The sequence below is a fragment of the Copadichromis virginalis genome, linkage group LG7, assembly GCF_057382275.1.
Source record: "Copadichromis virginalis isolate Kocher_CV1m ecotype Utaka linkage group LG7, C_Virginalis_male_GT1.1, whole genome shotgun sequence".
Taxonomy (NCBI): Eukaryota; Metazoa; Chordata; class Actinopteri; order Cichliformes; family Cichlidae; genus Copadichromis; species Copadichromis virginalis.
Genome location: NC_140624.1, coordinates 48,804,984 through 48,832,514, shown reverse-complemented (window position 1 = coordinate 48,832,514; position 27,531 = coordinate 48,804,984). Strand labels below are relative to the sequence as shown.

The 27,531-nt window shown below is 41.8% G+C and overlaps 3 protein-coding genes across 9 annotated transcripts in view; 1 reads left to right on the top strand and 2 right to left on the bottom strand.

Moving 5' to 3' along the window:
• The window catches only part of prrc2b (proline-rich coiled-coil 2B), a 29,435-nt gene extending 29,202 nt beyond the window's left edge, over positions 1–233 (bottom strand). For all 4 annotated transcript variants that reach the window (XM_085463855.1, XM_085463859.1, XM_085463858.1 and 1 more), the window contains exon 1: positions 53–233. The gene's annotated coding sequence lies outside the window, so the exon portion shown is untranslated. The remainder of the gene's footprint in view (positions 1–52) is intronic.
• Positions 25–27,531, top strand: fam78ab (family with sequence similarity 78 member Ab). Of its 4 annotated transcripts, none has more exons than XM_085463870.1 (5): positions 25–89; positions 8,795–8,924; positions 15,026–15,390; positions 20,584–20,887; positions 26,392–27,531. In XM_085463870.1, the coding sequence occupies exons 3-5, from the start codon at positions 15,114–15,116 to the stop codon at positions 26,915–26,917; spliced, it is 1,107 nt and encodes a 368-aa protein (XP_085319996.1). In that variant the 5' UTR covers positions 25–89; positions 8,795–8,924; positions 15,026–15,113; the 3' UTR covers positions 26,918–27,531. The 4 variants fall into 4 exon arrangements, with proteins under 4 accessions (XP_085319996.1, XP_085319995.1, XP_085319997.1 ...); XM_085463869.1 differs by lacking the exon at positions 25–89 and adding an exon at positions 3,137–3,645; XM_085463871.1 differs by lacking the exons at positions 25–89; positions 15,026–15,390 and adding an exon at positions 3,137–3,645.
• Positions 9,967–18,741, bottom strand: LOC146705954 (inactive phospholipid phosphatase 7-like). The gene is made up of 3 exons (XM_085463873.1): positions 18,375–18,741; positions 17,466–18,205; positions 9,967–11,500 (listed from the first exon to the last, which is right to left on the bottom strand). The coding sequence occupies exons 2-3, from the start codon at positions 17,938–17,940 to the stop codon at positions 11,112–11,114; spliced, it is 864 nt and encodes a 287-aa protein (XP_085319999.1). The 5' UTR covers positions 17,941–18,205; positions 18,375–18,741; the 3' UTR covers positions 9,967–11,111.

The following is a 27,531-nucleotide window of genomic DNA, read 5'->3' as shown; positions in this document are numbered from 1 at the left end:
GAAGACGAGCGAACCGGGAGCTCCCACGGAGCTATCTGCACGTATAACTCACCGATTCAACAACTTGGAGTGTCTTCTGATCAGTGACGGTGAGAAATTTCCACAAAATGTTGTCTACTCAAAGGATGGCTTGCGATTGTACAGCCGAATCTTCTTTAGGTTTAACCGATTGCAATGTTGTTGCTGGGGTCCTACCCGGCCTGAGAATGAACAGGGCAGAGTGGAGGCTGGATCGGCTCGGCTCACTACGTCCTACGTCACCGAGGGACGTCGCCAGCACAACATCGCCTCCTGTCGTTTAATTTCAGAAATCACAAAAACACTTCCCTTGATATTTCTAGGCCCTTAACCCCCAAAAGCCCTTTTTGATTGACCCCTACACACGATAGAATGAAGCACAGCAGTTTTTTAAAGTATGAAATAGATTTTTTCATAAATATTTTATAGTGAATGCGGTTAAACTGACAGATATTTGTATTTAAAATACAAAATAACAAGACAACTAGGAGATGTTATAATTTGACTCACACCTGTAATTTTATGATGGAGGCATTGATTCATCATAAATTGAGTGTAACAGCAGGCTAATGGTTCCTCTAGGTGTCTTCAAAAATGGATGTACTCCTCTTTATGCACTGAAGAAATACAGAACTTCTTTTCTGGATCACTGCTCCACCTCACCCTAGCATTCTTTTGTCACACCAACCCTCTGCATGTCCTGTTTCACTACATCCATGTGATCTTCTTCTATTCCTTTAACCAAAATATGAAATCTGTCTTTACATTAATCAACTTCTTTCAGAACTTTTGTTACACAAATACCAACGTGTTTTACCACAGGGATGTCAAAGAGTACACTGTGTGCACGTTTATGAACAGAGAAAAGTTTATGTTTTCGGATACAGAGACCTTTGAAAAAATTCCATTGTCTTGAATCATCATCTGAAGTTCATCCTTGAGCTGCCTTCTGCAGTCTGGCTTGTTACAAGCTGTTTTCTTTTTATTATTATTCTCACAGTTCTTTAAAAAATGAAATAGCCAGCAGCATTAAAGCAATTTTGGCTGCTTAAATGAATAGTCCTTGGTGGAAACACTAAGAAACCTTTCTTTAAAATGCTGATTAAAGACCAGATTAACTTCAAAGTGAAATAAATCACAGACCTGAAAGCCTACTAAGGAAGGCCGGGTATTTGACAAACGTGTTATTAAGCGAGCATTGTCAAAAACATAAGAGATAAGGTCTTTATTGTCATTGCACAGTCATACATAGTACAACAGTACAATTAAACTGGAAAACTGTCCCACGTCGGCACTATGTACAATACAACACAACACAGTAACTTAAGTAATAAAAAGAAGAATAAGTGTATGTTTATTGCACATTGTTATTATTGCACCATGTTATTAATATTATTATTGTTATTGTTGTCCCCCCCCCACCCCCACAAAAAAAAAAGTCCAGGGAGGTAGAATTCAATGGCACAGCGGTAGAAGACGATCAGCACCTTATTCTTCGGGTCCATTTTTCTGAGGATTCTCAGAAAATGGAGATGCTGTTGGGCCTTCTTTAAAACTGCCGAGGTATTTGAGCTCCATCGGATTCCTGTGTCTATGTGCACACCCAAGAACTTGAAAATGGAAAATGCTGACAGGCTGCATCAACGGGGGCCTTCCTTCTTCTGAAGCCGACTACCAGCTCTTTTGTCTTGGTGATATTGAGATCCAGGTTGTTGTCTACACAACAATCTGACAGCCTCTTAACCTCAGCTCTGTATGCCGTCTCGTCTCCCCCAGAGATGATCTGCGAACTTAATGACTGCATTGTCTGGGTGGGAACTGAGGAAAGATAAGGCCCCACTCTAACTCTGTGTACACGGTCTGAGAGGAAGTCTCTGATCCAGCGGGTGGTGTGGAGCATTGTAGCAATGGTGTCTTCAGTTGATCTGTTAGCTCTGTATGCGAACTGGAGCTGGTCGAGTGTGGGTGGCAGGCAGGACATGATGTGACGTCGGACCAGTTTCTCGAAGCACTTCATTATAACAGGTGTTAGAGCAACTGGTCAGTAGTCGTTGAGGCTGCAAATGTTGGTATGCTTTGGCTGTGGGACAATTTTGGCCGACTTTAGGCATGGCAGGATGCAGGACTGGGACAGTGAGGCATTGAAGATTTTAGTGAAGATCCCAGCCAGCTGGTCTGCACATTCTTTTGGAAACCTTCCGGTCACCCCATCTGGACTGACGGCCTTCCTGGGGTTCACCGCCCTCACTGTGCGCCTCACGTCATGTTCCTGCACCATGAGGCTTGGGCTGTTGCTGCCGTCTGATGTTTTAGCTCCTGCTGCCTCTAGTCCCTTCACCTCAAAGCGTGCTTCAGCTCCTCCGCAAGCATCGCGTTGCCCTCAGTCAGTGTGGTATTGCCAGGTTTGTAGTTGATTAGTTCTGAACTCCCTGTCATATCTGTCGTGAGTTGTTGCTGAAGTGGTCTTCAATCCGCCTCTTGTACGCTGCCTTGGCCTCTCTGATACCTCTTTTCAGCTCAGATCTGGCTGTACTGTAATGCAATAACATCACCGGATCTGAAAGTGGCGTCACGTTGCTTCAGCAAGACCTGGACTTCTTTAGTCATCCAAGGTTTCTGGTTGGAATACACTCGGAGATGTTTGTCACAGTAACACTGTTGATACATAAGTTAATATATGAGAGCACTGATGTTGTGTGCTGTTCGAGGTCCTGGTGTTCAAACACACTGTGCTTTCAAAACAGTCCTGCAGCTGATGTGATGCACCTTCTGGCCACCTTCACAGTCTTTCTGGCTGGGGGACTCTCCTCCTAAAAGGAGTGTATGCAGAGATCAGCAGCATGGATATGTGGTCTGACAAACCTAGATGTGGTAGAGGGGTTGCTCTGTAGCCTTTTTGGATGTTGCTGTAGGCTTTATCCAGTGTGTTTTTCCCCCTTGTTGCACATTTAACATGCTGTTCAAATCTGGGGAATACTGACCTTAAGTCAGCATGGTTGAAGTCCCCAGCTATAATGTGCACTGCGTCGGGATGGGAGTTCTGCTGACTGCTTATTGCCTTGTCCAGCTCCTCCAAGGCCGAGTTAGCGTTAGCATCGGGTGGTACATACATGGCCGTTACCATGACGACAGTAAACTCGCGAAGTATGTAGAATGGTCTGCATTTCACAGTAAAATATTCCAAATCCGGGGAACAGTGGCGGTCTACAGTCTTTGTGTTTTTGCACCAGCTGTCATTGATGTAGATGTATAAACCCCTTCCTTGGTTCTTAACGGAGTGGCCGTTCCTGTCGTGATGGTGGACCGTGCGGCTTGCTAACTCAATAGCTCAAGTCTCTGTGAGTAGTAGGATGCTGCTGTCCCGTACTCACTCGCTGACTACGTCGGAGAGGAGATACTCAGCGGTGGCTTAAATGGTTGTTTCTTTAGCCGTGCGAGCGGGCCCGCCCTGCAGCCACGCTTTTGCCTCCTCTGTTTACGTTTCCTCTTTGGCTTGCCGCTGGGAAGAACCAGCCACAGAGACCCTGGAGTTCTTATTATGTCCTCCGGAATGCCGTGGAAGTGGTGATAGTCTGACGTAATGTTCCTTGCACAGCGTAATCCCAAACTCAGAAGGTCTTGACGACTGTAAGTAGACTCTACTGAGTAGACTCTACTCGATGCAGAGTAGTAAAAAACACATTCATTCACACATACACACGTAGAAAATATAAAAAATAAAGCACCGAACATGAGGCGCAGTGAGCCGCTGCGTCTGTGCCCGTCACCGTCTTTAAAAGAACACGAAGAGAGAAACGGCAATGAGACTCCTGACTAAAAATCTAAAAAGGCTTCCAAGGTTTTTTCAAATGTTACTTTGGGATAGAGTCTGCAAACTATGTTTTATGATGGGTGCTGAATGATAAGACTTGCTTCTAGACAGATTGTTGGCGATTACTGTTAAAAAACAACAATAATAACATAAAAATTATCTTATTCAACATTTTAACACGATGACTTTCAATATTAGCATTGTGTTCATATGTAATTTCTCACTTATTCTCTCGAAGACCTCTGTAAAGTCTGGTATTGACGGGGTGCTGCTGGAAACTCTAAAGTTTGAGAGACTTTTGCCTCCTCTTTGCTTTTGCTTTTTCCTCTTCATCAGCATTTTCCTTTGCTGGGAATTGGGTATCATTGTGCTCCCGTTGGTCTCCTCCAAAAAAAAGCCCACACAGCAACCTACGTTTGTCCACAGCCCGACATTCACACACAAGCCCCAATATATGCCCCATCACTTTGCACTGCCACACTGACTGGCCATAGATGTAGCCATCTGATGGCTCTGTCAACACTGACTTGTAGTGTCAGGGCTAACCCCATCTCAGACATGCATGGAGATATTTTTCTGACATTTTCAGCGGCAGATTACCCGTATCTCCTCCTCGTTTTTCCCTCCGTGCTCATGAGTTTGTCATGGATTCTGATATATAATGCAGAACCTCTGTGCTGTCAGCATCCCAGATAACAATATTTCCTTTTGCTGAACGCAATAAGTACTCCGGGTTCAGGCACATTCGTAATAGCAAATGTCATATAATAATTAAAAGTCAAAAACAATTGTCAAATAGTCAAACAGTTACTTGTTTCCTGAAGCAAACAATCTGGTGATTGAGCTCTTTTCCATATTAATGTTCCACTTCCCCCTGCTGAGAAACTGTGCTTCAGAAACGCAGGATGCTGGAGGGATGCTGAACTGCATGGTGTTAAGGTATCCCACATGGTGATCACGCCATTTTATCAAATGGAGGCAACTTGCTTAAAACAGGAATAACTCGTTGTTTGAGTTGTAACAGACTGTGGACCCAGATCCAGTCACCCTTAGACCAGAAAAGTAAATTCAAACTCCAGAATGAAGTCACTGAAGTTTGATCAGTGCAACTGTGTATGATGTGGGTGATGAGTTTGTGGTGTCCCTCTAACTTATATTTCCAGGATGTTGGTTTGTTTGGATGCCAAAACCGCAGTGATATATCTGATCCACCAGTCACCAACCTCGGAAATGATGAGGATCTTTCAACACACGCGCAACACTCTTAAAAGAACCATTTCTTACAGACTGTTTTAGATATGCTGGGTTTGGTGAACACAGGTGAGAACAGCGAAGCTCGAGCAAACAATTGAATCATGCTGCACACACTGATGAAGATGGGAATCCTAATGTACAAAAAAAGACTTAAGAGAGATTCTTTAAGAGTGTTAAAGGATATGCGCCTCTGTATGATGGGAGATGAGCACAGACAAAAATTCTTTTGAATCGCCAAAGGAAATAAAAATCCCTTTGAGGCCACTGGATCAGCAGTGCATGATCACCACTGGGCTGTCCTGCTTGATAATGCAGTACTGTATTTCAAACCGATGAGGGAATTCATTCCACATTGTCGCGAAATCGATCAATGTAGAGCAGTGTCACAAACCACGGAGGCCCCCCAAAATACATGTTGTGGACACTTATAAAGCAGTGGGGTACACGCCCCCCCCCCCCCCCCCCCCCCCAATGGCATCAATGACAGATTAAAAGTTGAAAGAGGTTCCAGACATTAGTCACAGTTAATCGCACATCTTGTACATCTTCAATAGCTATAAACAGACATAGAACTTCTCTTTTCTATAACACCTTCCATACAAAGTAATAAACTTCAAGCCCTCTGACTCTGGTCATCTGTTGCCAAGTAGAATAAAATATAGTGAAACTCCAAATGACACATTCCTAGATTATATGTGTTGTAAGCATGCATTGCAGTTATCCTTCTATGTTCTAGTTTCCCTCAGCATGTATCACCTGGACAGTCACGCCAGTGAAGCTTAAGACCCTTAATGAACCGAACATCAACTCAAAATAAGCACAAATATGCAATGTGTATAAAATACTTCTAACCGTACTTGTAATAAAAGTTAACATAATGGAAGGATCCTCAAATGGACATCTTCAATCAACAACTTTAATGCAATATCAATACTGTAAGAAATATTATTAAATGGAATAATGCTGTAAAGAATCTTATTAATGCAGTTATAATGATGCAGGTTATATAGCAGCAATAAAAGAATTTCTGTATCTCCACAACATGCACAATATTGGGTCTCTGTCATCACACCATAACTTTGTTATGCCATATCATCATCATCATCATCATCATCATCATCATCATCATCATCATCATCATTTATTTATATAGCACTTTAAAAACACACCTGGTAGACCAAAGTGCTGTACAATACAAATATGCATATAGTAATAAGATAGCAGAAACCAGACATAGCAATCAAGTTAATAAAACAAATGTCAGTAACCCACAGAGTTAAAAGCCAGGGAATAAAAATAGGTTTTTAATAAAGACTTAAAAACTGGCACTGATGTAGCCTGTCTAATATGGAGAGGAAGGTTATTCCAAAGCATCAGCGCTGCAACAGAGAACGCTCGGTCTCCTCTAAAGTTTCAGCCGTGACTTTGGGACCGAAAGCAGCAACAGCTCAGCTGACCGAAGGGAACGAGTGGGGACGTGGGGCTTCAACAAGTCAGACAAATAAACAGGTGCCAGACCATTTAGAGATTTAAAAACCAATAAAAGGACTTTAAACGGATTCTAAATTCAATTGGAAGCCAGTGTAGAGAGGCCAAAATCGGAGTGATGTGATCAAATTTCCTTCTCCCAGTTAAAAATCGTGCCGCAGCATTTTACATATGGAGAGATACACACGTCTCTGACTCTTTCTGGGATGTTTTGAATTTTTGGAGTTGCTATTTGAACTCCTGGTAAGAAGCTGGTTTTTATAATCATGGATCGCGGATATTCATTGATGAGTTCTTGGAGTCTTCCAGCAGAAGGCAGTTTCTGAAACTCAGAAATTCGAATGAGATCCATATCAAACATAAATCTATAAAATTGAATTCAAATTTAAAATATGGTATAAAGCAGACTAAAGACAGCCGTGGCCCATATACGCATCTGAAAATCTCCCTCCAAACCTTCACTGAGGAGCCCTTTTTATGTGGCAGGTTTCCTCTGCATGCTCTGTTCTCCTCCTGCAGTCCAGAGACATACATGTTAGGTTAACTGATGACTCAGAGGTGGCAATATGTGCAGATGTGAGCTCGATGAAGCTATGAGTGAGCAGTAAACCTATAAAAATGCAAGCCCAAGTGTGTGAATTAATATTATAAATACATAAAAAGCTAACATAGCATTAGGGTTCAGGATAGGTGTGTGGGGTACAAGCCACAAAGATAATAAGTACACCTTCACCAGGTTGTCCTTGCATGACACAATGTGGTAAAACTCCTGGGATCAAATCTGAGATGCACTTTTTGTATCCATCTGTCTGCACAGTCGTGTTCAGCAAAGTCAGATTCTCTGAGCACCACAGTTCTCTTTTCCTAAGCCCTTTAAATCGTTTATCCTGACCTTTCCCATCACAGTCAAATAAAGGTGATTTGGAAAAGGTTGGACTATATTCCACCACAGCCCACTGTGTATTTGGATATGACGTCCTGGAGTGTAGTCAAGGAGAGTCCTCTAGAGGGCACACCTGTCTAACCTGTTACTTTTTATTAAAGCTGCACAAAGCTGCAAATGACCCCATAGCTTCTTTTCATTGCCTTGCAGTATTATTTTTATGGCCTATTGCACCGCAGTTGTTTTTAGTCCCCATGCTCATGCTTCAGTGTATAACATTCACAGTCACACACTGAAGCATGACAGCATTTTACCCATGATCAACATATATGTCCAAGAAACTATTTCTGTCTGTTCTGCACAACACTTACTGTCTTAAACTCTTGGTTAAATATTCAAATAGCACATATAGTTTCACAATAGATCCTCAGTTCCAAAAACATTAAGGTGAGAATCTGATTGATTTTGAAATCAGTTTTCATTCCTGCTTTTGGTTTCACAGCGCACTCCTTTGCATTGGTGCGGTTTCCTATAAAAATCCTCTGAGGTAAGAACAGTGTGACAGGAGAGCTATAAGGGTATGAAGTATGAACAATAGTCTGAATCGGCACATTAAAGTGTGCTTTCTGGATAAAAACTCTGTCGAGTAAGCGTAATCTTGGATATTCCTGTCTATTTTTGGTCCCATTTAATTTGTGTAAATTAAAATATTAATTTATGTCGCATATTCAGTCGTGCAATTTCATTTTATGGCTTTGCGTGATTGAGTTTATTATACTATTAAATACTTCATTAATATTTAAAGGCAGACTGTGGCCTGCCATACACCCAGAGCGTTTTAATCTATAATTGTAATAATACAGGAAAAATTAATTAAAAAATTAAATCTCTTTTTCATTAAGTAATTTTAGGTTGATGGGAGGCTGTAGTGTCCATGTTATGCACACTCATCAGCCACACCTTGCAAGTATTGGAATGCACCCCCTCTTTCAGCCTTCAGAACTGCTTTAATTCTTCATGCTATAGATTCAGCAAGGTGCTGGAAACAGTTCTCAGAGTTACGTCCATATCGACATGACAGTGTCACACACTTGCTCCAGATACAGGCCATTTATTTACCATTTGTTGGCTGCACATCCTTGATGTCTCTTGTCCCACCAGATTGCAAAGGTGCTCTATTGGATTGGAGACTGTGGAGGCCATTGGAGTACAGTGAACTCACTGTCATGTTCAAGAAACCGGTTTAAGAAGCTTGAGCTTTGTGACGTGGTGCGTCATCAGCAGAACTCAAGACTCATCCAATCAAGGAAGTTTGTTTTGTTTATGTTTTGTTTCTCCAGCCTCCTACTGTCTGGTTTCGTGAGCTTGTGTACCAGTTTCTGTTCTAAGCTGACGGGAGTGGTCTACTGCTACTGTACCCCAGCTGCCTCAGGGTTTGGCGTGTTGTGCGTTCCAAGATGCTCTTCTGTGGTGAGTGGTTATTTGAGTCATTTTGTCTTCCTATCAGCTCAAAGCAGTCTGACCATTCTCCTCTGTCCTGAACTGGCGCTAACTGGATATCATCATTTTTCAAGCCATCCTCTGTAAACCATAGAGCTGGCTGTGTAGGAAAATCCCCGTAGATCAACAGTTCTGAAATGCTGAGACCAGCGTGACTAGCACCAACAACCATGCCAATTTTAAAGTCACTTAAATTCTGATGCTCAGTTCGAATGTCAGCAGGTTGTCTTGACTATCTCCATCTCATCTGTTGTGGATGGAGGCAGTGTGCAAAATGTGTGGTGTAACTGCTGGCCAGAGGGGCCGATATGGCAGCCTCGCTTCTGTCAGTCTGCCCCGGGGCGGCTGTGGCTACAACTGTAGCTTGCCTCCACCAGTGTGTGAATGTGAGTGTATGAATAGTGGAATTGTAAAGCGCTTTGGGTGCCTAGAAAAGCGCTATATAAAAGCAATCCATTATTATTATTAACTGGTCTGTGAGCCCCTCATGCTTTTGCTGTTGTTTATCCATTGGCAAGTCACAGAGAAGAGTAAAGTTATAACATGTAAAGAGCTGAGGTTGAAAAAGAGTGAAACGTGTCCACTGTATATGTATATATATAGTGGGTGCAAACACCCCATCTGGAAAGAAATGGTGTAAAATGTCTTTCCAAATGAATAGCCCTCTCCGTATGACATCCCTATGGAAATCCATAACTTAATTTTCTTGAGCTGTGGGGCATTTTACAATCCTTGTGAAGTCTGAAGTAATAAAAACTACTTTTTTTGGAAAGTTGTCTTAAGAGCAGACAAATAAGCTACTGGTAAACAGAAAACAACATTTATCCTATTAATTGTAATAAATATTTTTCCCCCACATTCTGCTTGTGACATATCTGCCCAAATCTTTAATCACAGACAGAATAGAGCAGCAATCCCAAACACCCACAGGCACATATACATGAAAACAACAAATTTGGACTGCTAGTGGCATCCTCTTACCAAAACTAAATAAAACACATTTACATTTTCCTAACGGTTCATTTCATTTTATTGAGATAGAACAACATAGTAAAAACATCATATACAGATCCCTGTACAGCACATACTCGCGTACACTAAACTGTTTAATCATACTAAACCAATGAAATGATGGCAGAGTTCATTCAAAGCCATAAAAAAAGGCATAACATGTCCACAGCTGATATTTCAAACCAATGTTTGCTTCTGCTTCGTATGCATATGTTCCCACACACATGCACTTGTTTTTAGTGAGGCATAGAAATAGTTTCACTGCCATAAACAGTTTATGATCAGCTAATTTAGAGATTTTAATGAATCATTAATGAAAGTGCTGTGGAGAAATATTAGCTTTAAAAATGATTTAAACTCATTAAATCACAAATGGCACATTGATAGAAATTAAACTTGAAAGGGTAAGAAAAAAAATTCTGGGTGATAATTGTACATAAACAGATTAATTAAAAAAAACTTCAAATATGATAAACATATGAGCAAAAGAAATAAGAAATGTAGACTATCCAAACTGCCTTACTTTCATATATACTTGAATGTTACATACAACAATATAACTCCAAATTTCAGTGTTCAGTTGTGGCTTCTGTGTTTAACTCTCCTAAAATAAAAGAGAGAAAAAATGAGATCCAATGGAGTTTGGTGTCCTTGATAGAAGTTAAATAATAAATGAATATGAATGAAAGTCTTTTGAAAAAATCCAAACCACTTTTCCTTCATGTACACTTTCAAGAAAACCTGTAGCCAGTCTGCAGATATTTTATTTTGCTTGTGGCTGTTAGTGTTTTGTTAAAACTATGAAGCAGTGTCATACTAGAACTTGTAAAGCGTTATGAAGGTCTTGCGAGCTTCCTGGTTTAGGAATTGCATGCAAGTCAGCATCTGGATCCGAATATTAGTGGGTTCCTGCTTGCAGCCTGCAACGAAAACCTGCTTTGCAACTTTAACCAACGCATAGGTGACAATTTAAAGGAAAACCCCAAAGACTTGAGCCTTCATCATGAACAGAAGAATGCAAGTCTTGTTGAAACAAAGCCGAGGTGCAATAAGGCTGTTCTGGCACCAAGTGTTTCCTTTAATTTGTCACCCGTCTGTGTGTTTGATATTGCAAGGTTAAACAAGCCATGTGTGCTAGTAAAAAGCTCAGAAAAAGGGGCTCCAGCTCAGCGTGCTTATGGAAATAAGAGTCTGACAGGTGTTTGATGAGAGCCACACCGTCTCCATTAGGCTAAAATGGAGCATGCCAAGCGCAAAGCCGCACACCATATCTGTTAGGTGGTGCTTGCCCAAGAGCACCCGGGACATGCCCACTAGGAAGGCCCACAGCACCAACAGGATGCGAAGCGGCACAGCCAGCACCAAGTGGGACAGCAAGAACTTGGAGACCATGGCAGCTCGGCTGGCGTGGGCAGCGGGGAAAGAGTACACGTCCATGGCGATGCAGTCCAGGAAGCTCGGTGTCATCTCCCAGGGTCCTCTCCGTTTCACCAATCTCTGGACTCCAGCCACGGTCATCACGTCAAGGATGAGGGCTATCATGAAATAAAGAAAGCAGACAGTTAGTATGAATATGCAGTGAAAGTCAAAGAAAATGGTTAAAGGAGTACCTGACTTGAATCATGGTACAAGTAAAAGATCATCGCTTGAAACCATATTCAGAGAAGTATAGAGGTGTTACTGGTGATATGTACATTGATTTTAAGGTAAATGTGATCATTTTGTGGAAAAACAACCACTGTGAGTGGTTTTACTTTGTCTCCCCTAACTGGACATCTCTAAGGTGTGAGATGATTAATGGGGATGGATGTAGCTTTTAAAAAAAATCAAATGGACATCAACTCAATAATCAGTTTTATAAAACTATTGGTCCATTTGTTAGTCTTCACATAAAACAGAACAACTGTAGTAAATGTGTAAGTAGATATTTCGGTGACTAGTACTAACCAGCGAGTAACATTTGCTTCACATGACCAGACATTCGGAGACGCCTTTTATAACTCCACAGCACTCCTCAAAAATATTTCTACTCTGACCATCAATAAAGCCATTTAAAGCCATCTTCACACTCACTAAACCAAGCCTACGCTAAGTAACTGTCAAGTGTGTGAGGTACTAGTTATACTGCTCTAATACTTGCTATCCTAAAGGGACTGTTCTTTCAAAATCAATCTCAGCTCATTAAAGGCAATACAATGTGTCCATGCATATAAAATCAACTAAATCTGAAAAAGTTCTCTCAGAATCAGACGAATTGTTCTGCACAGTGAATTTAGTCTGTTTAAATTTTACACTCATACAGTGAATTTTTTCCCAGTTACAAGCCCTACAGGGTCTCACACGGTCTATTTGCAATTTGTGGCTTCATTGCTTTTTGGGCTTGTTACAGATTTGTTTTGGCGTAAAATAACAGGTCTCTTTTACTGAATTTTCTGAACTTTAGAAGGGGGAATTCCAGTTGCTAGGACCTCGTCTGCTGGCTCATCCACTGACTAAAGATGTTTGATCAGTGTGATGATTCCCAGCTCTTACACAGAACACCAACGATGAGTGTTAAAATATGACAGAAAATCATTTGACAGATTGAAGATGAGCCTGGAATCAAAATGCAGATTAAAAAAAAGAGGAGACCTTTCATAAGCAGCCGCACTAAAACATCCACAGTACCAATGCTTGATTCTATGTCACAGACATCAAATTGGTGTCATCATTTTGTTAATGAAGCAATAATATATCCCATAATACTGACACTTAGTGTTGGTTATAGAGAAAAAAAAGTACCTCAAAGGCCTACAACTTGGAAATATCACCAATTGGGAGGTAAAATTTTGTTATAGTTAAAATAAAATGAGGCATAAGATGCCAACTGATATTGAGTAGAGGTGCAATGGAAGGACATTTGGGGTCTTTGCTGCACGGCCCCATTGTGCCATCTCAGCAGACGGGGACGGTGCTTGTAGCCAAACGGTGACGCATTGTATCGGCTGTAAGCACAAGTCTCTTTGCGACTGAGGTTCTCTAAGGTTTGCTGTCACTGCAGACAAACTAAGATTTTCTCTGTGCTCCTGCCGTGAAAGATTGTCTGCAAACCTGCGGTCAGCATTGTGGTTCGTTTTCAGAAGTACGTCATCTAAGATTTGAGGTGATGAACTTAGATTTGCCGTTTGAGGGTGGAAACTCCGATTCTAGGAAGTGTAGCAGGCGTGAGCAGACAGTAGGTCAGGCTGCTACGCGCTGCTGAGAAACAGAAGGAGTAGTCAGTCTGTCGCGTATTCTAACATACACACTGTGGTTAGTCAGCTCACATGCACTTATAGTCCTGCTCTATATACTCTACATAGATGTAAAACACAGTAATGACCACAGCAAGGCATTTTTCTATGTTTGCTGTTGTTCACATTTACTTTTCAACAAGGGAGGTTACATGTATTTATATAAGGTTTTTTGTATTGGAGGGGGCGGCATGGAGGCACAATGTTTTTTGTGCCATTTTTGCCATTATTGGAAAGTACAATGCGAGAAAGACACGAAATACAAGAACAAAGGAGTAGGGGGGTGACATATAGTGAAAGTCGAGCTGGTAATCAAACTAAGAGCTTTGGGGAATCCACCTAAACAGCTAAAAGTGGAAAGATTGTTGAAATTTCCGTTGTGAAAACCAGCGATATCTCATATTTTCATCTCAAACAGACATACCCTGCGCTGCAACACTGAGATACTTCACAAATGCTTTGTCTATATGTGTTTAACATCAAAAAACACCATTCATTTATTGCTTCTCAAAAGACAAAAAGAAGGGAAGGAGGGCTACACAGGTAAGCCCCTTGAAACATAAAGCTTAATACTGAGCTATCTGTTCCATCAAGCATGATGAAAAATTAATTAGAGACAACAGCTGGGTGAGCATGACCTAATCCTGTCTGTTTGTTACTGTCACCCTGCACACAGGCCTCGGCACAGAGAGATGGTTATTCTCTCATTCATCCTTGTAATAGCAGCGAAATGGATGCTGACAATAATGTTGCAATCTTACCTGCATGCTTAACAGAACCATATAGATGATAATATAACATGAAATAAACTTGAGTACTTTAAAAGTAGAAACAAAGCCGCACACACACACACACAAACCACACCTGATAAAAATAGGAACATCCCCTCCACAGCTAAGACACGTCTCTGACATGTTTAATAGTCTTTGAGAAGGTCCCAGGTTGCGTGCGAGTAAAACAACTTAAAACCTAAAGGAGAAACATTTCTACGCTGCACAGCACCACGTGTTTGCAACAGTGGGCTGAATCAAACTAATCCCGACAGACCAGTCATGGCCGATTAGTTTCCCCGATAGATAAAAACAAAATATACTTTCAGCGAGTATTTAACATTAATTCCTCTTCCCTCTGTTGACCATGTTGGGATATTTTCTCCTGACAGACTTCAACAGACCAGAAATTATCCTGCAACCAACAAATATTGAGCAAGCACTTAGGGCAAAAAAAAAGTCCCAAACACAATTCAACAGTGTCCCAAATCCAGAGATTTAATAGCTCCCACTCAGAGCTCAATGCAGCTACAGCTACACAAGATTTGTGTTTCTGTTTGGTCTTTAATCTGTGTTTGGGACTGTGTTTATGTGTGCATGCCTGCACATGAACAAGCATACACACAGGTCCCCCAGACTTTCAGAAAATTCTGATCTGATGTAGTGAGATCAAAATTTTGCTGCAGGATAATATTAAATGTGCTGTAGTAAAGCTTTATGTAGTTACTGATGGAAACAATAACCCAGTACTGAGTCAGTAACAGGACTTGTAAGAGCAACGTGTGAACCCATTCTTAGGAACCTGGGCCTTTGCATTGTTTGTACATACTGTTCCACTGTACCATGACAACCCTGATTGGAAACATTGATAAACTGCTCATGAACACAAATAAAAACTTCAAAAGAGGATATTTGAAGGGTCTCGAATTGAAAGAACTTAATGTGAAGGACTCACTGTTGTCCAGCTTCATAGATGTGACGCATGGTCAAACTAAAAAGTCTGCTTCACTCAATGCAGCCAGGACACTGTGCTGTGGGACACTGTCACCGGTCCTGAGCCCTCCTCCTGCTCGATATCTACCCATCAGTCGTCCCGGGCTGAAGTGATGGTCCATAGCTGCCTGAGGGATCAGAGTGGTGCTGTTTCTCCACCCAGCCTGAACCTCTCCAGCTGCTACACAGCAATGCCTGATGACAACTTACTCCATGTGGACGGCCAAGCGGGTGTGGACCCAGAAACAATGCCTGATAACACTGCAGCTTTTCCACCACTGGTGGCTGATGACACCAGAGCGGCCGGCAACCCCATCATGAAGCCAAATAAACGGACCTCATCCCAGCGTAGGATGCTACAGTTACAGCATTCTCCTTTCTGGGCACAAAGTAAGGACTATGCACTTCTCTTGCGTAAGAACAAACAGCCTTAATCTGTCATGCCAAAAACTGATTTTCCCCAATTTGGCAAAAAAAAAGAAAAGAAAAGTATTTAAATTGTTGTAAATGACTTGTTGGTATATAATCTGTCTAACATATAAAGTTATTTTGGGTCACAGAGCAAATTCCTGTCACAAGACAGAAGCTGCAATCAGCTTTTGGCAAAGTGACTTTTTTCTATCCTGCATTTATCCGGGTTAAAAGTTTCACTGGCGTTAGAAATGTCCCTTTCAAGAGTGAGCCGGCCAAGAGGGCAACAAATATAAGATAATAGTTCCATAAAGATTTTCTAATTAGCCAAAAAGGACTGGATAGATTATAATGTCATGTCAGAATCATAAAGACGCTTTCAAAACAGGCAGTTTTTTAATTTTATATATAACCTCTTTCTTAATCTTGTTCACTACAGCCTATTTGCCATTATAAACAACAATATTACACATGAAAAACACAGAAACAGAAATCACTTTTTGGCATGACAGCAGCTAGTCTGGTAATGATTAGTTGTGTTTTATTTAGCAGCTCCCCTTTCAGGCCTCACCAACTGAGTATGCCGGATTGCCCTCCTGTGTTCATAATGCCCATTATCCGTTTTAATAAACCAAGATCACAATTTAAAACAAAAAGACCCAGTTATAGTATTTCACCAACCTCATATTTCACTGATGCTGCTGTTTTTTTTACCAATCCCTGTAATTATAAAGGCACAGAAGCAAACTGTCTCATTTTCATCAAATTTCTACTTCCGGACTTAATCATCTAATTCCTTTGCCCTCTAAATCACAGCCCTCAAAGCCTCTAAGTCCAGCAGTTACTGCCCTTCTTAACTGCAGATCTTTAATCTTCTGCCCATTATCTGTGACCTTCTGTTCTGCTAACATGTGTGTATGTAGGAATGAATGAAAGCCTGTGGGCTTGACTCTGTGTTTGCATGTGTAACCATTTAGACTTTTTTAAGTGTTTTTATCCAAATTGTGAAGCACTTTGTAACTGTTTGTTTTAAAAAGTGCTATACATATAAAGTTGTTATTGTTATGTATGACTGCTGATTTTGCCTTTGGGGGCATGGGTCAATTTGTCCGGGCTTTCAGTACAACAAGAACTTCCTGTCTACTTCCTGTTCCAACGAATGCAGACAGATCAAAGAAAGGAAGTTTCCAGGTTGAGTTTCAGCAGATGAAGTCTCTCTTTTGCTCTTGCCACATACAGTTTAACTCTATATGCAATCAGAGGCACCTCAGACGTGGTTGGTCAGTTGATTAGTCTACTCGAACTACAAACAGAGTACAAATAGGAACCAGAAAACCTGCAGTGGAAAGAATCTTGCCCACAGATTTCAGATTCATATGTTTTAATGAAGACGGTTCAGAAGGTTCTGAGTAATCATCACTGAGTGATACAATTTGACAGAAACGTACTGCAAAAGACAACTTTTGCTTGAATGATTGACTGCTTTGACAGTATTAGACTGTGCTGTGTTACCAGTTTGATTCGAATATACTTGAAAGTTAAATCCAAACCGGAAAACTGAAGATTTACTAGATGAGAAAATGATAAAGGTTACATTGCCTGCATAGGAACCTCAATACGCAGTTGTGACTTCACTAAAAAAAAAAACTGAGACTAGGTGATATTTTGTCTTTTTCTTTCTGAATTTGCAGGTTTTCCTCTCTGTTGCTTATTGATAACTGGGAAAAGGTATCAAATGTTGAGATTCTCATTGCTCTACTATAAAAGCAGCAGTTCAAGTAATATTAAGCAGACGTGAATCAGTCTATAAACACTTGTGAAATGTGCCTTCAGAAAATGTCACCCACACTTGTTTGTCAATAAACCCCTGCACTGGGAGGCCGAATACACTGAAACTCATTTGGCAAGCTCATTTCTGGCACAGCTGGCTGGTTTCAAGTGTGAGAAGGACAGAAGCGGGAAAGACACTGTGTCACTGTGGGTGCCAGGTATGGCTGCGTGGTGCATTTTGGGTACTGAACGACAGAGGTTGGTGAGTGTGGTGTGGCATTTACCCAGCAGCAGGTTGACTAGGACCTCCTGTCCAGCCAGGGTATTACTCCGTGTGAGACACACGATAGTGCCAATGATCCACGTGATGCCATGCCCCGTGAGAGCCAACAGGGCAACCATGGAGCGGCAGCCTCCCCAGGAGGACGACGTGTAGGCGCACACCCCCATGCGCTTGGACAGGCAGATGTCAATGGCAAGCAGGGAGTTCATTGCTATTCCTTTGAAGGAAGGGTTCAGCTGCATGCAGTCTTCCTCTGGCATTTTGGTGGACTCTCTTCTGTCCCTGCTGCCTCTGTCGGTAGGTTCTTCACTCTGCTGACTTGTTTGGTGCTTGATTTGACCCAGTCGCCTTGAGCTGCCTCGGCTCTCAGCGGGGGCCCCGCCGCTACAGAGGGGCTGATGGTTGAGGGACATAAACTCAGGTCTGCCCAGGACGCTGTTTCTCTCCCGCGCCCTGGATCTCACACTGGAGGGCATACTGGGGGTGTTGGGGCCAAGTTTTCTTCTGTGGCTATAATAACCGATTGCCAATCTCCAGAAGATAATGCAAGTGGTGCAAGACAGTGAAATGTCCCAGGATAAACCCCCCTCCCCTCCCTACACCACTCCTCCCCCACCTCCTGTGGCCTTAATAGATATATTTAGACACGCTGGAATGCACGTTGTCTGTGGTGTTTATGCCATGCGGGGAGGAAGAGTGTATTGAATAGCATCTGCTCCGTCCAATCCAGAGAAACACGATCTAAAGCACGGAGATAAAAATTACAACATGAACATTTCGTTACGCACCGATACACCACTAACAGGTGCCTCACTGCGCGTGCTTTTGGTGGAAATCAAGCTCAGTGCAAATTTAAAACAAAAGAAGAAAGAAAAACACTGTGTAAAGAGACACGGCGTTGTCATCTTACCGAGCGAAGAAGGGAGTGCACGGGAGCGCGCACATCTCTCTAAATCCTCTCCGATATACAGAGAGGACGTTCACGTATATAAAGCGATCCGCGCAAAATCAGAGGAAAGTTGACAATCACCAAACCGTCGACAAGAAAAGGGAAAAGACAAGGCAGCGCAGCGCAGGCAGTGTAGCGTTTGATTGTTCCTGGCGGATTTGACGTAGCTTACGCACGATTCCCGATTCAGCCTGGGCGCTGCGCTCCAGCGCCAACAGCGGAGTTCTCCAAGGTGCTTAAACAGACAGCGCCAGGACTCACAGAAACCCCGCATTCGGCTTTATTACACACAAAGACAGGGGGCAGGGCTTATGGAGGGCCACGGAAACAATTTCAAATGTTCAGAAATGGTTAAAAAAAAAGAGAAAAGAAAAGAAAAGAAAAGAAAAAGCGATGAGCACACAACCTACATTTTTACAGAATTTATCGCACCGATCAGACCATTTGTTGTCTGCTACTGCCACACTACAGCAAAATACATAAATAAATCAAAATTTATCAATCATTTATAATTTATTTAAAGCTGACTGTGATCCACTGATTAGTCAGTGGAAAGACATTTCCAAAAACCCCACAAAGATGATTTCATTTGTCTGTGTCCAAATTTTCAATACCACCCAAAGAGAGCGGACACGCGTCTTAAGTTACCTGTGGGGGCTCTTTTAGGCTCTCAAAAATCACTTACTAATTATATGTTATCAGTTATAATTATAACCTTCTCAAAATGAGGGACCTTTAGCCTCCATTTCCCAGCATGCTTGCAACACTCGCAGAGCGGAAGTGTCGTCAGGAAGACTACTAAAAGCTGCTTCCCAGGCAGCTCAGATAGACCAATGCGTGTCGGGGTGAACCTGCCGAGGCAGAGATGGGACGAGCGCGGAGAAATGACAGCTTGTGCAGGAATTTAGGCTGAACTGCAGCCCATCTCTCGGAGCACTGCAGCTGTCCGCTCGGTCGAACTATGTAACAGTTGGAATTTCTTCCATCAGAGCTGCATTATACATATTTTGTATCTATATATTATTATTATTATTATTTTTATTCAGTTTGACACCTGATCCCGTGGAATGGTCGCAAAAGTTGACCCGGCGCCGTCCTTTTGGATGTTGCGGTGCTCAGTCTCAAACTCGACCAGACTGTCAGCGCTCGGAGAAATGCTACCTCTGTTAACGGGACGCTGAAATTGTTTGCAATTGGAAGGAAAAGGGAGAGAAGGGGACGAAGAAATAAATAACGGGATCGGTTGTGGAAGGAGATAACGGAATTACCTCTGTGACCGGAGAACTGTGCGAGCCGCCGTTTACGCTGAATTTCTCCAGGATTTCGCCCCAAACAATTCAGTGGAGACTTTCCAGTGAATTGTTTTATAGGTAGACTTTCTTTCTTCTTTTTTTTTTTTTTTTTTTGCATGTTGCTTTGTCAGCTTTAAAAACGGGAAAGAAAAAAACAGACCTCAGTTCGTAATTGTACTGCCAGAACCTCTGTTTCGCAGATGTAGCGTTCAATGGTACTTTTCCTTATGAGAAACTGAAGCCAATATTTTAAGTTTGGTGGAACATTTTACGCTTTTGTTAAACGGACTTTCGGCTGCTCCGCGTTACACTAGAGGCATTTTAAACTGTGGGCGTCCACTCTTGAAAACCTCCAATATTTGTGATTAGGATTCTCGTCACCAGCTGGACGCAGTCACAGGGTTATATCTTTTGAGTGCACACGCAAAGGAGAATCTGATGCCAAGCTGTAACACAAGTAGTTTTTTTTTTTTTTTGCGTGTGTTAATTATTTAGCTCATACATGCCACGAACCTTTCCAAATGGACCCACTTTGCCCAAAGGCCAGAACTTTGTGTGGCAGTGTCTTGTAACTTTGGCAGCATGAAAACATCTGCGCTCGGATAAGAACATTTCTGGTGCCAGAGCCTGTTTTGGTGAAGCTGCGTTCACGCACTGGGAAGCATTCGCTCTGTTGTGAAGATTTTCTAGGCCTGCCTTCTTTTGTAGTTTTGGATAAAAGAAAAAGAATGCATGGCTTTTCGTGAGAAACATTGCTTCATATAAATACTTTCTTTGTGCTGGTAAACCATTTTTTCTTCTCTCTGTTGGGGAAACATGATGTGGAACCAACTGTGGTGATCGTTTGCTTGTTTCCATGCGTCTTTCCTTTCCTCCAGACTGCTGGACGTTCTTGTGGACTGTGTTGCTATTTAATGCAATGGGCTGCATCCAGAGTATCAGATGTAAGCCCAAGAGTTTCCGAGACAGCATCGTCATCCTGGAGCTGAACGCTACTATCGACTCCAACCCCACCAGCATCGACGAGACATCCGGCGTGGTCTTGCGCTACCGGACGCCGCACTTTCGAGCGAACGCCCGAATACTGGTGCCACCAGTAGCAGCTAAGGAGACGTGGACCATCGGCTGGATCCAAGCCTGCAACCACATGGAGTTCTTTAACACGTATGGGGACAAAGGAATGTGAGTATCCTCGGGTCTTGTTGTTGCTTGGTCAGGTGGAAGGGATGACAGCGCGTTGAACGCATGTGGATGAGATTCAAATATGAAAAAAAGAAAAATCACCTTTGACATCATTCCAGCTGATGAATAAATATGTCATTTGAGTTAGTTTGCAAGTGGCATTTTTTGCTATTGACACTTTTGGTCAATATTGGCTCTTCTACTTTTAATTAAATGAATTTTATTCCAGTTAGCCAACTGTGAGCTTGGTTTCCAAAAACTATTCAGATTATTTTGCCATTCTAGATTTAATCCACGACAAACCCCAAAGAAAGTATCTAATGCTCACAAATGTTAAGGAACTAAATGTGCTTTCTAATGTACGACCCCAACACAGGGAAACAATCACAGCTTCACTACTTGTCTTAGTTCTGAGCAAGTTCTGAGCAAAAGCTCAGAACTTGAAACTATTTAGCTCACAGATGTGACAAAGAGAAGTTAAAATTTAAGAGACTTAAAGCTGACACTGTTATAACAACTTTTTGGGAGTGCTTACATCTTGAAAATGTGAAGAGTCCAAGTAGGAAGACTTTAATTGGATCAAAAAATCTGCCAGGAACAGTTACTGAAAGGACGTCTAGGTAAAAGGTTTAACAAGTTTAACATAAGCAAATGAGCTTGAGTTCTTTAAGTACGGGCAAAGACGAGTAGCAGAAAGAGTCAGTGCCAGCCACCCAACAGAGCCAGAACCTTAATTCCTGTGTAATTTATGGTTTAAATTGTAAGAATATCTCAGTTTCTGGTTTATATTGCAAATAATGCTAAAATTACTTCTTAGAGGAAATATTTCACAGTAGTGAAACTAGCCTACGGTTGCATGTGGTTCTCCCAGTTCAGCAAGGGCACACGTGTGTGTCATGCAAGCGGAACGTCACATATTAGCATCAGTTTTAAAGAACTTAAAAGATAACTGTGAGTGTGTTTTAATAATCAATAGCTTGACTGTCCCCACAACACATGGGCTTTAAGCATATGCTTGCAGGCTGCAAACACCTTCAAGAGCTTACACGTGTTTGAGTGCGGGACACTGATGAGAAATAATAGTTGCTGTAACCTTTCTGATGCCCCCTCCTTGGAGTGGAGTTATTTTTTCATCAGTCGTTATTAATAAAGCAAACATGAACAAATGCTGCTTTTAACTGTGCTCATCTCACCCAGGGACTATAAAAAGGTCTCGCTCGCTCTTTAATTAATAAAGTTCTATCTAATCTAATCTAATTTCCTTTATTTCTCAGAACGAGTGTTTACATACGTAGGTGTTTGTCTTGTATCATGTGATAGGCAAACGCAAGTTGATCCGTGTGCTTTATCTGTAGACACGGCAGCAGAGGATGTTTGGGTGCTGCACGACTAAGATTAGAGTCCCGTCCCGGACACCCCACACCCCAGTATGGGCCTGTATGACACAGAGAGAGGGACAGAGCCCAATTACTTTCTGAAACTCAGTGTCACTGGGTCTTATTGGCCCTTTTATCTGGCTAGATTTTACACTTTCCATCTTTTGTCAAGTTCTTTTTTTTTTTTAGATAATGGTATACAAATACATGCTGAGAAGAAAACCCACATTCAAAACCATGCATGCATTTAAAAATGCTGAACTTGAAAAAGGCGTTTTTCGCAATACACCAGTAATGAGAATGAAACATAGATGAAATGCAAATACATGTATGATCATTTAAACTAGCACCTGTAACTATCTGGTTACGCAGCATATAAGTGGTGGTATTGTACCCCTGTGTTTGTCACCTCCCACCATAAAAAGACAAAAACATAGACACTATAAGCTCGCTGTCACCAACGCCACGTTCCCGAAACAGACAGAAAACAAAATAAATGACGCTGAAGACAAACTGATGGCATTATGCTTTTCTCAAATTTTCCATAGCTGTTGAGATAATATCATTTTGGTAAATTTTGTTTTTGACATTACTGGTAATGTCTGATATCATGACTATATATAATTCCACTTACCACATTTTTTAGTCTTCTCAGAAACCACATAAGGGTACACTCACAACCATTTCATTAGTTCTACTATGCTAGTACCAGCTTGGACGCATTTTGCCTTCAGGATTGGATTGGATTCAAATTCTGACCCTCCTACCCAAATGTTGCAAAGAAATCGAGGCTCATCAGTTCAGGCAATGTTTCTCCAATCTTCTATTGTCCAGTTTTGGTGAGCCTCAGTTAGAAGTTAACAGGAATGGCACCTGGTGTGGTCTTGGCTGCTGTAACCCATTGCTGTCCATGTTCAACCTGTTGTGCATTAAGAGATGCTCTTCTGCAAACCATGATTGTATCAAGTGGTTATTTCATTTACTATGGCCTTCCTATCAGCTCAAAGCAGTCTGGCTATTCTTCCAAACTCTGGAATCAAAGAGACAAGTTCGCTCACTGCTTTTCCTTTTTTTCTCAGACCATTATCAATAAATCCTCAGACCAGCCCATCTGGCACCAACAACCATGCCATGTTTAAAGTCTTCAACGTGACTTAAATCACTTTTCTTTCTCTTTCTGTTGCTCACTTTGAACTTTAGCAGATTGTGTTGACCATGTCTACGCACCTAAAAACACAGAGTTGGTTCTGTGTGGTTAACTGTTAGATATTTGCGTTAATGATCAGTTGAACTGGTGTACCTGATGAAGTGGCCAGTGAGTGTGTAGTAAATGCACTCTTGACTTGAATTACCCTACATGACTGTAACAGATATGGTATATGTATATATAGCACTGCGCTGTATATAGGGGTGTTAGAATGTGCGCACCCAGATGTACAGCAGTGTTTACAGAGGGAAAATCCTTGAATCTCGTGCATTCGAACATTGACTTTAAATCATTGTCCAGTGTTAGGAACGCTAAGCATTTCTTTCCTGCAAAGATAAACAATGAAAGAAAAGGCTATTCCTTATGTACATTTTTAAAGGCGCACTTAGGTTGTAAGAGATGAGTCTGCTACCGCTGCTGAGACTCTCATACTAAGTAGCTCCTTTGATGCTAATAAAACTTCAGTGTACTGTAATTGGACAGAACAGCCGAGGATGGTAATGCTGCTGATTTCTCTGCTGGCTTTGGATGATGTGCTCGGGATTCTGTTTGCATCCATCACTTCTTCTCCCCCGTGCACCCATGGGCTTTTAACGAGGTGCAGTTTATCGAGTTTGAACAGTTTGTGTGTATTCAGAAAAAAAAACATAACAGACATGCACAAAGAAAACAAAAAAAAAATCCAATTTATTATAGCTACGTCTTGAAAGAAATCGTATCCCTGTTGAATATAGAACATAACAGTCATGGGAGGAACATTTATTTTCACAGAAAACGGTGAAGCTCGATGATGCAATTATCTTGTTGATTGCTCTGACACCCTGTTGTCTTTACTTTTGTTCCTAGTCTTCAGTCTCCGTGGGGGAGGGGGGGAAAAGAAGCATTTCCTGGGCGTCTTTATCATTTCTTTCTTTCTTTTTAAAAAATCAAACAGACTGCTTTCCAAACTATTTGCCCGCAACATGCAAACGAGTGTGAGAGCAAAGGTGCAAAAACAGGAAATAAGCAATTCCACTGCTTGCTTTTGTTCGCAGTTGTGATGGGACCTTTTCAGTGCATGGACAAATCCTCAAAAAAGCTTATTTAAAATCCTTTCTTTCGGCATAAAGCTTCAACTTTTCATATATAATTCAGTTTTAAATAGATTCTTATTTAGAACACATTTTGGTAGGCAGCTTTCAGTTTTGACATGCAGCGTACGAGGCCTAAGACCGGAAGAATTCTAGGTGAGAGGGAATCACAACTATCTTTATGACAGCAGCGGTTACAGGTTTTTTTTAAGACTTGCCACATGAGCTAAACTACCTCTTCTGTAACATCACACAATTCATTCATTAGAGGTGAATAAACCAGATGTCATTTACTGCATACTCAAAGTGGGGGTTTTTGCAAAGAATTTGTCATACAGTTAAACTCAGTATCTTGGTCAAGTTGCTCAATTTTCCACTGATCCATTTCTTTAAAAGTTTTTTTTATTGCCCTTCTATCACCACGCATTCAGTATTTCTGTAATACTTTTAGCCATTTACACCTTTTTAGCCATTTTCTCAGACATGGATTAGGCCTAAGGCTAGACTGAACGTTTAAATCCAGCGAGCTTCTCCTTTGAAACGAAGTTTTTAGTGTAACACTCATCTCAATCTATGTCTGGGAAACAGAGTCTGTCTTTATTCACGCTAACTCTGAGAGTTACATGTTAAAACTTTTCTGCTTTCCAAATATAGATGATAATTTAGATATTTGTATCTATGGTCTTGCACACTTAACATTATACAGAAACTGACATGCTCACAAGTCACGGTGTAAAAAATGGCCTAGCAGCTCTTTAAAAAAGAATGAAGAAAAAAAAGAGTGGGTGAATCATTTTAGCGTGTCTGCGGTTGTGTCACAAACACGACCTATGGGAGGCCATTTGCTTGTGACAAAGCAGGCAGTGAAGGCGCAAACAGGAAGTAAGCCCTATCTCTGCAGTGCTTTCCCCAGGCGTGATCAAAGTTCCTCAGCGTGTAGATGAGCCCGCAGCTCTAGGTTAATCCTCCTCCGATACATGTGCTCTTTTTACACTCAATGAAACACAAGCTTGAGGTTTACCGTAAATCATACAGTCATAAATGATGAATTGGAAGAATTTTCAACAGAAGGTGTCAAATAATTTGAATTGAGGAAATGTGTGAGTTCATGACAAAATGGAGAGTTGCTACAAAATGTTTGGGAGGCATCGTATTAGAGGATGAAGGGATCCTTCAGAACAGAAATGCACATTTGCACACAGACACACACGGGCCTGCTATTAGCATGCCTGACATGCTAATCTCACCAACCCCCCTGGGTGAATTCATAAATCACAATGTGAGGCCAGGCGTAGCAGGCTAGTAAGTCATGCGGGCTGGTGATCGCACTGTTATCTCTGTTCTGCTGAGCCTCGGTTTCTTTGAACGAAAGGTAATCTTTTTCCTGCTGCGGGCGGAAAGTCGATAGGTGGACAGAGCAGAGGTGCAGGGTCGCTTAAGTCGTTCGGTGTCGCCCGCTGTGCATGTCAAAATATTTCATCACTGTATTGGGTTCCAGCTCAGCAGGACGTTACTGCTGGAAGCATCCAACTGTGAGACTTTGATCCAATTTACTGTTCCTGTCCTGTGTTTAGTAGATAGACCGAAAAATCTATCAACTGAGGAGGCCACACTTGTGGTTCCATTTATTATGTATTTACTGTTCTTCATCATTTTTATCAGTGTTTTAAAGGGGTCAAATGACCTAAGATAAAAGGTCAGATTACTGTGCTGCGTCTTTCATACCCTGTTAAGCATTATTATATAACATTTTACATGTGCTTACATCCAGTTTTCCCTTCAAAAACAAATGATTTTAAATAAAGGATCAGTGTCTGTGAATCCTCATCTGTGCTTCCTTTCAACTTCCAGGTCAAGTTGGGAACTCCCTGATCTACGTGACAGCAAGATCCAGGCCATCAGCGACTCAGACGGCGTCAACTACCCGTGGTACGGAAACACTACTGAAACCTGCACCGTCATAGGCCCCACCAAGAAGGACAGCAAATTCGTAGTCAGTATGAATGACAATTTTTACCCCAGCGTGACTTGGGGAGTGCCCGTCAGCGACAGCAATGTGCCTCAGCTCAGCAGCATCTTCCGCGACCAGAGCTTCACGACTTGGCTCGTGGCCATCAATCAGGCCACCTCAGAGACGCTGGTCCTGCAGACGATCCGCTGGAGGATGCGGCTTGACATAAAAGTGGACCCGGAGAAGCCGCTGGGTCAAAGGGCCGTTCTGAAAGAGCCCGTGGCCCAGGTACAGCCACAGATTCTGGGAAAGAATGAGCCCATCCCCCCCAACGCCATGGTCAAGCCCAATGCCAACGACGCCCAGGTGCTGATGTGGCGGCCAAAGACTGGTGACCCTGTGGTGGTCATCCCACCTAAATACTGACCTGTTTTCCCTCTGACTTTCACTGACTGGCCTTGGATACCTTAACAGTATCATCTTCTTTAGTTTCTTTCTTTTACTCCTGCTCCTCACCAGCTCTCACTGCTTTAACTCTTCTTTTTTTCTGTCTCTATATTCTCTCATGTTTGAAAATGAAACCAGCTCTCAGAAAACAAAACAAAAGACCAGCTGTTGCTTTGAGCTACGGGCTTGAACACTTTCTAAAGGCACTTTTGAAACCGGAGAAAATGCAACTATTCTACCTTCAGACTTGGTCGGGTCTCACTGTGCTAAACTGCAAAAACGAAAGAGAGCATTTGTTTTGTTTTTTTACAGTACTGTATAATTGTTTGAGCCAACCGACGTAGGGTTTGGGAGTCCAGGGCAGATTGAAGTTTTTCTATGACCGTGCGTGTGCAGGTGGATATGCACAAAGGTCATGAACAAGCATCAGTTGTGTTTTGTTTTGTTTTTTTAATTTATGGACTGGAAGAGAAGCGTATTTAATTGTATTTGATGTTATTGCTGTGTTCTCTACATGACACATTGCATTGGGTGACATACTAGATTTTAGTACTTTTTAAAGAAAAAAAAAAACATGCAAGACATTCAATCCA

What these genes read in the sequence shown, in the direction of transcription:
- fam78ab (XM_085463870.1), top strand. Translation starts at nt 15,114, where the DNA reads ATGGTCCATAGCTGCCTGAGGGATCAGAGTGGTGCTGTTTCTCCACCC. An exon ending in TTCTCCTTTCTGGGCACAAA is followed by an intron (nt 15,391 to 20,583) that starts GTAAGGACTATG and finishes CCTTTCCTCCAG; the next exon opens with ACTGCTGGACGTTCTTGTGG. An exon ending in ACGTATGGGGACAAAGGAAT is followed by an intron (nt 20,888 to 26,391) that starts GTGAGTATCCTC and finishes TTCAACTTCCAG; the next exon opens with GTCAAGTTGGGAACTCCCTG.
- LOC146705954 (XM_085463873.1), bottom strand. Translation starts at nt 17,940, where the DNA reads ATGCCCTCCAGTGTGAGATCCAGGGCGCGGGAGAGAAACAGCGTCCTG. An exon ending in CCTAGTCAACCTGCTGCTGG is followed by an intron (nt 11,501 to 17,465) that starts GTAAATGCCACA and finishes ATTTCATGATAG; the next exon opens with CCCTCATCCTTGACGTGATG.